This window comes from Bubalus bubalis, chromosome 13 (genome assembly GCF_019923935.1).
Source record: "Bubalus bubalis isolate 160015118507 breed Murrah chromosome 13, NDDB_SH_1, whole genome shotgun sequence".
Taxonomy (NCBI): domain Eukaryota; kingdom Metazoa; phylum Chordata; class Mammalia; order Artiodactyla; family Bovidae; genus Bubalus; species Bubalus bubalis.
The window spans coordinates 77,558,427-77,570,545 of NC_059169.1; the positions used below are offsets into that span (position 1 = coordinate 77,558,427).

At 36.5% G+C, this 12,119-nt stretch overlaps 1 protein-coding gene across 4 annotated transcripts in view; it reads left to right on the top strand.

Annotated features, from left to right (window-relative positions):
* Positions 1-12,119, top strand: part of VWA8 (von Willebrand factor A domain containing 8) — a 372,743-nt gene that overhangs the window by 175,170 nt on the left and 185,454 nt on the right. For all 4 annotated transcript variants that reach the window (XM_044926848.2, XM_025263046.3, XM_044926849.2 and 1 more), the window contains exons 22-23: positions 9,271-9,346; positions 11,293-11,428. In XM_044926848.2, coding sequence (XP_044782783.2) covers positions 9,271-9,346; positions 11,293-11,428 — 212 coding nt within the window. The remainder of the gene's footprint in view (positions 1-9,270; positions 9,347-11,292; positions 11,429-12,119) is intronic.

A 12,119-nucleotide genomic window follows, 5' to 3' on the forward strand; every position in this document is an offset into this window, starting at 1 on the left:
GAGGAGGGTTGATGTACAGAAGCACTGGCAGGCAGGTTTTGATTGGAGGGCTTTGAAACATGGCCATTTGTGGTAAGGTGTGCTAAGGGGGCTTCAGCACTGGGTCTTCCTGGACAAGGACCCTTCAACTCTGAAAGGGATCCCATGTTCAGGTCCTGTTCATGTCCTGGTCCTTTGGTTCCATGGCTGGTGTTGGGAGATGAGGATAGAAATTTTGGTTCCAGGTATTATTTGAGTACAAAATGTTCTCCTCTGCATATGCTTTGCCTGCATGACTTGCTGTTCTGTTCTACTATCTTTGAAAAATAGCTCAGTAACTTGTTAGAAACAGGATACAGTCAATTTGGGCCTATTCTGGGGTTACATGAACAAATAAAATGTTTCTTAAGTGTAAAGTGCTTTCTATGAGACAGTAATTCAACTGGGAGTGTAGAACTGAGAAATAGTTAATGCTTCAAAGAGGAGACAATCTTTTGAGCTGAGCCTTTAAGGAACAGACCTTGATGCTTTGTCCCCCTTTGGCAAAATGGGGAGAAGGGAACAAAAAACTTCCCAGAATAAGGGCGCACACTTGGTCACAATGCGTAAGGAATTACCAGAAACTCAGGACATAGGGCCCCTGACTAGCAGAGCTGACTGAAACGCGTCCACTTCAGCAAATGTTGCTGAACACCTAAGAGATGCTGGTCACTTTCCTAGCATGAGTGACTACATCAGGAACAAAAGAGCCAAAAGCTGCAGCCTTCATATTTATATTCTCATTACTAGTGAGAGAGAGGGGTTTCCCTAGTGACAAAACAAGATACTTATTTAAAATATGCAGTCTGTCGATAATAAGTGCCATGCGGAAAAATAAGGCAGGAAAGGGGGCCAGAGTGGGGCTTACCATGTTCATAGATAGGCCAGAGAAGGCCGTCCTGAGAAGCTGACTTTGGAGTAGCCCTTAGGGATAGTAGCCTATTTCCAGTCTTTTGCCTCTATAAACATGCCTTTTATATTTTAAGTTTTATGTGTGTAGTAAGTACTTTTTTGTTGTTTTCTTTTTGGTGGGATTTTCAAGCTCCTCAGATAAACCTTGAATACATAGCAATAATACTGAAACTCAGGTGAGAGAACAGGACAAATGAACCACACCTTCACTTTCATCTTGAAAAAATAGTTTTGCCCAGGAGACGGGAGAACTTACAAGTCCCAAAATGACTTAAGCTGCTCATATCTTTAAAAGGTGCGGTGGCTGAAATGCCCACTAGTGCCCAATCAGAAAATGCTGTGCACACTGCCTCTTCAGCATCACTCGGGAGCTCTCCACAGTGATTATCCTGACACAGTTCATAAAGCAGTGAAAAAAAACTGTTGCCATTTATGCCCACTCATTTATTTAATTTGGAGTTCAAGAAGTGTGCTAGATACAGGAAGAGAAAAAGCAGCCAGAGACTGAGCTGGCTGTGTGCAGCCAGCTGTCCTCCACCCACCCTGGTGTCTAGACAGCAGCTCCTTTTTGCTGTTTCTCTAATGGTGTCATACACATGTTTGTATTAGAACAACTGGGTATGTTAAGGAGTAGCATTCAAAATCTCCATCACATTTTAAGAAAAAAATGTAAAATGACAAAGAAATATGCTAGAGGACTGCCCTGTCCTGTGCTCTCTAATTCCTCAGAGGTATTAATGTTTATTCCTTTTCCTCTGCCATAAAAATGACACGGGAAAATGGGCTGGGGTTAAACAGACTCTTTAGTTTTTGTTGCTAATGCAGAGTTCCAAAGAATAGCAAGGAGAGATAAGAAAGCCTTCCTCAGTGATCAGTGCAAAGAAATAGAGGAAAACAATAGAATGGGAAAGATCTCTTCAAGAAAATTAGAAATACCAAGGAAACATTTCATGCAAAGATGGGCTCAATAAAGGACAGAAATGGTATGGACCTAACAGAAGCAGAAGATATTAAGAAAAGGTGGCAAAAATACACAGAAGAACTGTACAAAAAAGGTCTTCACAACCCAGATAATCATGATGGTGTGATCACTCACCTAGAGCCAGACATCCTGGAATGTAGAGGAGGTGATGGAATTCCACTTGAGCTATTACAGATCCTAAAAGATGATGCTGTGAAAGTGCTATATGCAATATGCCAGCAAATCTGGAAAACTCAGCAGTGGCCACAGGACTGGAAATGGTCAGTTTTCATTCCAATCCCAAAGAAAGGCAATGCCAAAGAATGCTCAAACTACCACACAGTTGCACTCATCTCACACACTAGTAAAGTAATGCTCAAAATTCTCCAAGTGAGGTTTCAAAAATACATGAACCGTGAACTTGCCGATGTTCAAGCTGGATCTAGAAAAAGCAGAGGAACCAGAGATCAAATTGCCAATATCTGCTGGATCATCAAAAGAGCAAAAGACTTCCAGAAAAACATCTATTTGTTTTATTGACTATGCCAAAGCCTTTGACTGTGTGGATCACAATAAACTGTGGAAAATTCTGAAAGAGATGGGAATACCAGACCACCTGACCTGCCTCTTGAGAAATCTGTATGCAGGTCAGGAAGCAACAGTTAGAACTATACGTGGAACAACAGACTGGTTCCAAATCGGGAAAGGAGTATGTCAGCGCTGTATATTGTCACCCAGCTTATTTAACTTATGCAGAGTACATCATGAGAAATGCTGGGCTGGATGAAGCACAAGCTGGAATCAAGATTGCTGGGAGAAATATCAATAACCTCAGATATGCAGATGATACCACCCTTATGGCAGAAAGTGAAGAAGAACTAAAGAGCCTCTTGATGAAAGTGAAAGAGGAGAGTGAAAAAGTTGGCTTAAAGCTCAACATTCAGAAAACAAAGATCATGGAATCCGGTCCCATCACTTCATGGCAAATAGATGGGGAAACAGTGGAAACAGTCACTGACTTTATTTTTTGTGGCTCCAAAATCACTGCAGATGGTGACTGCAGCTATGAAATTAAAAGGCGCTTGCTCCTTGGAAGTAAAATTATGACCAACCTAGACAGCATATTAAAAAGCAGAGACATTACTTTGCTGACAAAGGTCCATCTAGTTAAGGCTATGGTTTTTCCATTAGTTGTACACGGATGTAAGAGTTGGACTATAAAGAAATCTGAGTGTCAAAGAATTGATGCTTTTGAACTGTGGTGTTGGAGAAGACTCCTGAGAGTCCCTTGGACTGCAAGGAGATCCAGCCAGTCTGTCCTAACAGAAATCAGTCCTGAATATTCATTGGAAGGACTGATGCTGAAACTCCAATACTTTGGCCACTTGATGCAAAGAACTGACTCATTTGAAAAGACCCTGATACTGGGAAAGATAGAAGGCAGGAGGAGAAGGGGATGACAGAGGATGAGATGGTTGGATGGCATCACCGACTTGATGGACATGAGTGTGAGTAAACTCCGGGAATTGGTGGTGGACAGGGAGACCTGGCGTGCTGTAGTCCATGCGGTTGCAAAGAGTTGGACATGACTGAACGACTGAACTGAACTGAAAAACAATATATATTCTTTTTCTTATGATGCTGTGGACTTCCCAGCTGCCTCAGCTGTAAAGGAACCTGCCTCCCAATGCAAGAGACGTAAGAGCCGCAGGTTCAATCCCTGATTTAAGAAGATTGTCTGGAGGAGGGTATGGAAACACACGCTATTATTCTTGCATGGAAAATTCCATGGACAGAGGAACCTGGTGGCTACAGTCCATGGGGTCACAAAGAGTCGGACACAAATCAGGCACCTACTCTATGATGCAGTAGTGTCTTCCTTTAAGAAAATCTATCATGAAAACTTAATAAAAGGGCATTACAGAAAACTTGAACATAGATTTCCTGTAAGCAAAAGACTTCTCAAAATAGGATGCTTATTTACATATTGTTTTCTTTTTAACTCAAGTGGTTCAAGTGTGATGAATGAGCCAGGCATTGGGAATTGTTTTAAGTTGATTAATAACCAGAAATTAGGATAAAATAATTCATGGATTATAGTATATCAAATAATATTTTGATGTATACAAAATGCAGGTTACATAGTAAATCTTAGGCAAGAAACATTACACTAAAGATGGATTTTGAGTTATTAACCAAAAGAGGCATGCCTGACCAGTTCTATGGAGAACTGGTGGACTTACGCTTTCTCTGACTTAAATGGTTGAAGGCTGTTTATTGTTTGTCTCAGTGGTCAAACATATTTATTTTAACTTTATCTTGAATTGCCTGTCGTAAATTATCTTTTGATATTTAATTTCATGCAGGATCCAGTTTATACTGTGTCAAAGGTGGTATACCATTAGTATGGTAAAAATAAGTTCACTTAAATATATTAGGAATTTAAGCTCAGCAAAGGAAAGAATCACAGGGACTTATCCTTCTTATCTAAAGCAGTGCACATTAGTAGATATTGAATAAATATTTATTGAACGAACAATTATCTCATGTCCTGATATGAAAATGTATTTGCTTAATTTTTTTAATTTTTTTACTCATTCAGTTTTGTATCAGTATTTTAGTCTGCATTTCATTCTTTTCCTTTTAAAAAACTGATCAGAAAATACATTGTTTAATGTCAGGGGAAAAGATAAATAAGGAACCTGCATACTGCTTTTCTTTTTTTGTTTCTAGAAAAGAGAAAATGAAGTTCCTACAAAGAAACTAAGTCATTTTGAGTACCCTAAAATTTCCCAAGCCAGTAAGCTTGTTTTCAGAGTAAAGACAAAAGATCCCATTTTAAATATTTGTAGTATATTTACTTTAAAAAAGACTAGACAACTTACAAAACATTCAGATTTTGTTAAAGGTTTGACTATCAGCATGACTTTGAATATTGGAGGAATTTCTTTTTAAATAAGTGTTAATATATTGCTGGGAGACGTGGTAAGGAAGGTATGTAGAGTTTGAAAACTATTAATATTTTGAAAATTTTAGCTTCCATCAAATGACTGTTTTGCAGTGGCTGTTTTCTACCTGTTGTCCCCAGAAAAGCCTACGTCTGGAGACCAAAGTGCTGAACCACAGTCGACTCCCTTCCATAAATATTATCCCCCAATGTCTTCCCTCCTTTTTTGGTTTGTTAGGAGTTTATGCATCTGGACGTATTAGTGATGAGTGTTTGACGACTAAATACATTATTTGTCCTCCAAAACAACTATTTTAAGAGCTGGAGTCTTTTCAGTCACTTTGGCAGGAATAATATTTTTTTTATCTTATGAAAAGGACTTTTCCCTCACAGCATTCAAAGCACATTTAATAATATTTCTTTCTCACTCTTGTCTTTTTAACTTTTTACTCTACTATATTTCCTCAAATGTTCTATTTTAATTCCCCTCTGTAGAGGTGAATAACATTGGGTTTCAGGAGTTTAACTGATTTGCTGTCCACCTGAAACTATCACAACATTGTTAATTGGCTATACTCCAATACAACACAAAAAGTTAAAACAGAAAATATATACTTGTGCATGAAAAAAATAATAGTAATTTTTAAAAAGAGTTTAAGTGATTTAAAAACAAGAAAGTTGAAATAATTGATAAAACTAGGAGGACTATTTATTAATAGACCAGTGCTGGTTTTTAACCAACCCTGCAATAATCACAGCTAATTTGTACCTTCTTTTTTTTGGATTGTGTGGCAACACCGCTTTTGATTATTTCTGTTTGAGGGCTCAGGGAAGTTTCTTTCCCAACTTAGCAAAATAAATTTGTCTTTTGTAGGCAAGGCAGGAAGGAAGTGTGCAGAGAGCCCAGAATGTTTGTAAACATTAATTCTCAAATTTGTCTGCATCCCCTTTGTCTAGGTTACCACTCTCTTCTTTTATTAATGATAATTATTAGTAGTACTTCTTATCTTTATTTCATTACTTGTTTTAAAATAAACCTTGTAGAAATGATAGTCTTGATAATGCCATGACTTCTTCACTTAAAATATCCTTCAACAGCATTTACTTCTCAGACAGTAATTTTATGCTTATATCTAATTTTTTAAAATTACCATTTTATTCTATTTTCATAATCATCTGACTTCTTAAAATATTGAGGAAATATTTGTAAAGTGCCTCCTGTGAATCATAGTCTATCTTTCTTTCTTCATGCTGGGTTTATAATAATGAGTGGACTATTACTTTAGCCATCTCTATTTTAATGAACTGAAAAGTTAGATAAGATTTTTATTAGCTATTTGAAACTGCTATGTGTCTTTTTTCTTCTTTCAACCTTGTTAACTATTATTATTTTTCTAAAATACAGCTAACCATAAGCCAATTTAAATACAACTTACTAAAATATCATCCTCAAAATAGACATTGCTATTTTGAGATCTTGTGCTCCTCAATAAATTAGAATTTATTAGCTTAATGTACCTTTATTAGCAAAGTCACAGGAATGGATTGTGCTTGCTCTCCAGTGGCCAATTTGCTGTCCTTATTTTGATAAAAACTTGGTCTTTATTCAATTTAATTATTTATTGCATCTGGAATCATTTAAAATTACTATTGAAGCATTAATAACTCCAACTTAAAAAAATTTTAGAGTCACAGAGTTAAAATAAGACTAGAGTTTAGCACCATGTTTCTTTGAGTAGCCTCTTTATCAACACAGGCTGTAACTGATGGACAACTTTAGTCTGTAAAATAGTAAGTGAGAACAATGGGTGCTAACATAAATGTCAGCAATTAGCTGAACATTCTAATTAATTCTGCAAGCACTGCTGGTAACTGTTATGTCCTGGAGAGATGTCTCTTTATTAAACTGTAGGCTAAGAAACTGTTACTAAGATGTGTTTTCTTTTCCCCAGTATTGTTGAAATTTTGACTCTACTTCAGCTTTTATGAGCTTATATTTCAAACTGTTCTTGAGAGGAACAAATCATAATAGAATTGAAACTGTAGCAAATAAAATATTGTCTTAGGGTCATTGATTATTTGTGTAGAGAATTACTATGATGCTCCTAAAACCAAAGCAATGATTTTAGTCAAATATTTTCTGAAAAAGGATCATTATATTGTCTTTAAGAGTCAATTTATATGCTATTCTATCGTGGCTTCCCTGGTAGCTCAGCTGGTAAAGAATCCGCCTGCAATGCGGGAGACTGGGTTTGATCCTTGGGTTGGGGAAATCCCCTGGAGAAGGGAAAGGCTCCCCACTCCAGTACTGTGGCCTGGAGAAGCCCATGGACTATACAGTCGCAGAGTTGGACACGACTGAGCAGCTCTCACTGTCACTCATATGGTACTTGTGACAGCAGCCACCATTTACTGAGCTGAAGTTTATGATATTGTAAGACACCTTGAAAACAAGCTTTTAACAAATATGTACTTATGCACTTCTGGTTGCAGTGGTTCTCTGCTGCGCGGGGGCTACCCTTTGTTGCGGTCTGCGGGCTTCTCATTGCAGCGGCTTCCCTTGTTGCGGAGCACGGGCTGTAGGTGTACCGCCTTCAGTCGGTGTGGGCTCAGTGGCTGGAGCTCACAGGTTGTAAAGCATGAGCTCAGAAGTTGTGACGCCCAAGCCTAGCTGCTCCGCGGCATGTGGAATCTTCACGGACCGCGGATTATACCTGTGGTGGATTCATTTTGATATTTGGCAAAACTAATACAGTTATGTAAAGTCTAAAAATAAAAAAAAAAAAAAAAGAAATGTATCCAAAGAAAAAAACAAAAAACAAACAAAAAAAAAACCTGTGTCCGCTGTATTAGCAGGCGGATTCTAATCCTCTGGGCCACCAGGGAAGTTCAAGCTTTTTTTGTTGTTGTAATAAGTGCTATGCAGAAGTTAGTGAGTTATTTTCTACTCTTATATAATAAGGGACTGACATATAAGCCAACCTGTTTTTTTAATTGAATATATATTTTTATATATTTTGCTAGCCTTTGCTTTTCCTTTGACATGTAAGACAAAGGACTGACAATAAGAATGGAACAAAACCACTTTTTCCCTTTAAGTTGCTCTGTCTCATTGCCTACTCCACTGAAAGCCATGTTTCCCATTTGTGTTTATCCTTATTCCTTGTCCCTTTTAGGAATCATCTGATTTGTGCTTGTTCCCTCAAACCTATGTTTTTTTATTTCTAGCACAAGTCTTTTGAGAAATCTAATTTGCCAAATTGTATGCTGTCAGAATTAACGTGTTATAGAACAATTTCATTTGCGTTTTTAAAATTGTAATTCACCTTGAATTTCCTGTCCTTAATCTGCTATGAAGCACCATAATTATTAAAGTAATGACTGAATTTCCTTTCTACTGATAATGATACAAGAGTTCCTTTTTCCATTCGGTGCTGGGAGGTGTCATGTTGTTGCCCATTAAATATGTGACAGCTGAGGTGAGAAATTCACTATATTGCTATAAAAATCTGTGTGAACACATCTCTTTCTTTTCCTCACCCACCCTTCTGTATTGCCAGAATACGAACAGTGAATTTGTGATATTAACTAAACTCTGTTATTTGTTTAAAACCCAAAAATGGACTTTATTTTTTTTAGCAGAAGATAGGAAAAGTGTAAGCTACACTAAACTTAGGAGACCCAGGAATACAAAAAATGAATATATGACGCTTGTGTTTTATTCTGATCAAATGTCATTTTATTTCTTTACTAACTATAACATTTTGGGCAAGAAGATTCATAGGTGATGTGAACTTCGTATCTTATCATGTGTGGAGTTGGATAACATCTAGGTAGCACACTGTTAATACTTTTGAAAATCCCGATCTAAAGGAAAGTCAGGTAGATAGTAGTAGGTAGACTTAAGAAAGTAAAATGAATTGCCCTAATCCTAGCAGAAATGTTCACAATCCCATATTTGCTGGGGTGAGGTAAAATGGTCTTTCCTGATGGCAGGTTGGGCCATGAAGTATAATTCACAGACTCACTTTAATCAGGAACATCAGCATGCCAGTCATCACCAAACTTACCATCAATTATTTGTAAATAATGTAAATATTGTATAGGTAATGCAAATATTTATTTTTAGTTTCTCCTTTTCACAGGAGGTGATTTTAAAGAGTAAAATGGTCATCGGGAAATTACTGGGAAAAGGAGAAGTAAAGAGCCTGGATAATTTGTAAACTTGGAGTAATTCCCAAACCCTTATAACTTATATTGACATCTACAAAATACTGTTGCTGAGTGGAATTTCATTTGCTTTTTTATTCGTCTTCGGAGAAGCTGGATGGTGAACTAAAGGAAGAAAAAGAGAAATGTTCTCATGTTTTATTCGAGATCAAATGTCATTTTATTTCTTTACTAACTGTAAAATCTGTTGGTTTAACTTTAGGGACACCACAGTCCAAACACTTACTCTTCAGCCTTCTGTTAAAGATGGACTTATTGTATATGAAGACTCACCTTTGGTTAGTAATGCAATTATATGAATATTCTCAACTGTGTTCTTTGAATGATAATTGTATTTCAGCCTTTGAGAGGAAGAAATATCCCATTGATTACAATATGTTTCAGTCTTAACTAGAAAACACTCATTCATATGTCATTTGGAGAGTGGATATTTAAATGCAAATTACTGGGAAAATAACATGTTTTCTTATTCTATTCCTCTCTCCAGAGAGAGATTTAGGGAATGATAGAAATCCTCTAATGATCACTTTTCCATTCCAGAACTTTCAAAAAAGAAAAAAGTTTGCTGTTGTTTTCAGGCGTGCAGACTTTGAAATTAGATAATGCTTCTGGAATGTTTTTTAAAATGATTTTAATGAGTAAAATATTGACCCAGCGTTTTGGACAGCTGGGAAGATCATTCCTTAGCTTCTCACATAAGAGCCGCCCCCCGCCAAAAAAAAAATCCTGTTCTGCCAGGCATGTGTTTCTGTGTAGATAACTGCTCTCCAGCAATGGCACAGAGAAGCCATCCTGAGAACTCTGTGGTCCAGACCCCAGTGATGGGCGTCTTCAGGACCTCCTGTCTGAGTTCTTCCAGACTGGACCCGACCTTCTCTGAACAGAGATGTGAAGGCTGGAGTTGGGAGTAGAAGCTACATGTTTTCTCTCTGTTTTTTAAAATTCGGGTTATTTTTACCCTAAAGTTAAAAAGAAAAATTCTTATTCATATTTTTAGAATATGAAATAAGATATTTGTGGTAGAGAGGATCACCTATTTCTCAATTTCTTAAAAATTACTTGCCAAAACCATGTAATGAGAAAAGTTTATGATATGTTCCATTTTATGTTATGAGCTATTTCTTACTATTTAAAAAAATAATCTCTGGGTTCACATTGAAGTTCATTGAGTATCTCCTATCCATTCTTTTTAAATGTTTTAAAGAGTTTTTCCTAGCTTTTTTCCTATCTTTTCATAATGTGACCAGTCATCTAATTTACTCAGTCATCCAAGACCTAGAACTCTCTTATTCTTCCTTTCACCTCTTCCCATCTAATTAGTTGCCAAGGCTGTAGAATATACCTCTGAATATTTCTTCAGATAATATAATGCTTTTTATTTCCATTTTTACCCATGCCCTCTTCCCTAAAATCAGATCCTCACATGACTCTTTTACCAAGTTGTTATGATATTCCCCCCTCTAGTCTATTCTGCATATTTCTGCAAGATTAAAGGCACTGACTTGTAGCTTTAAACTTGTTATCATATCTGAACTCATAAGTCTTTAATTCATCCTGCTATTTAATGAGACAAAGCACATATTTTTTGGTCTGGCAGTCAACTTTTTATTAGTCGAGACCTGATCTACACTTTCAGATCCTTTTGTGTCTTTTCTTACATTTAACCTCTGCATCAGCCAAGATAGACTGTTCATATTCACTCCTCCCTCAGTAGGGTGCAGATTTCTTGAGTTTGACGATTGATTCTCTTTGTCTTGACCACCCAGTTCTCCACTATACATACTGATCTCTTACAACTGTGCTCTTTTAAGGCTACCGCAAGTGCCATGTTCTGATATCCAGTACTGATGATCACAGTCATTCCTCTTTGCCCCCACAGCCCTTTAACTTCTCTATTTGATATGTCAATACTTGTTTTAATTCTCCCCTTCCTGAGGGTGTGAAATGTGAACATTGCCGACATAGGGCTAATTAGGATGCTGCAAGAAAATAAAGTGATTACTTCAGAGTTAGCAATTCGGTAACTATGAGAAGCTTTTGGTAAAGATCCATAAATACTGTTTCCAGCTCTGCTACAGACGTTTTTTGTGATTTTATATTTATAGCTTGCAGAAAACCAGCTATTACAAATCCAAAGCAATGAGTGATGGAATTTTTAAAACGTTTGCTTTCTTTTCTTGTTTGTTTGTTTGTTTTGTTTACAATAAATGTTCTGTCTTCAAAGGTTAAAGCAGTAAAATTGGGTCATGTTCTGGTAGTAGATGAGGCAGACAAGGCTCCAACAAATGTCACCTGTATTTTAAAAACTCTAGTAGAAAATGGAGAAATGATTCTAGCAGATGGACGACGCATTATTGCAAGTGAGTATAAAAAAGCAACTTTTCTTTCAATGTGCAATTTTAACATCTGTTGTATCAGATCACACACTTAGCTGGCTGCTTATCTACAAATAACAAGCATAAATTCAGTCTAAGTCAGGTTGTCTGTATTGATAATTAATAATAAAAATCAATATGTCTGAATCTAGCTTCGTCAGTTTCAATTCCTAATAGCTGGAGAGTGTCTTTGAAAATTTCAATAGTAGCTTTAGGACAAATCAGCTTCATATTTTTTCTACTCTGAGAATACAAACATATAATCCCTTTTATACTTATGTCTCAATTATTTGTTTACAATTTATTTTCTTTCATTATTATGTGGAATTTTTAAAGCTCTACCATGTTTTTGTTACTTTTAATGTTAAAATCAATGTTATTATTAGCTCAGTATAATTAGAAAAAAACTGCTGGGCATTTAATATCAGTTTTATATATATGTGTGTGTGTGTGTGTAAACATATATATTACACACACACACACACACACACACAATACACACTTGCCTCAGAAAGAAGTTACTCTGCTTTGGAGTACCTTCTTTTTATTTTTGTGGTTGTTAGGGGAAATGTAGATAGATAAATCTTATAAGTCTGTTTAAGCCATAGGAAAAAATTGTCTAGTGCAATGTGAGAACATTTTCTAGTTTTTAATTTTTGTGTCATGAAAAGACTTG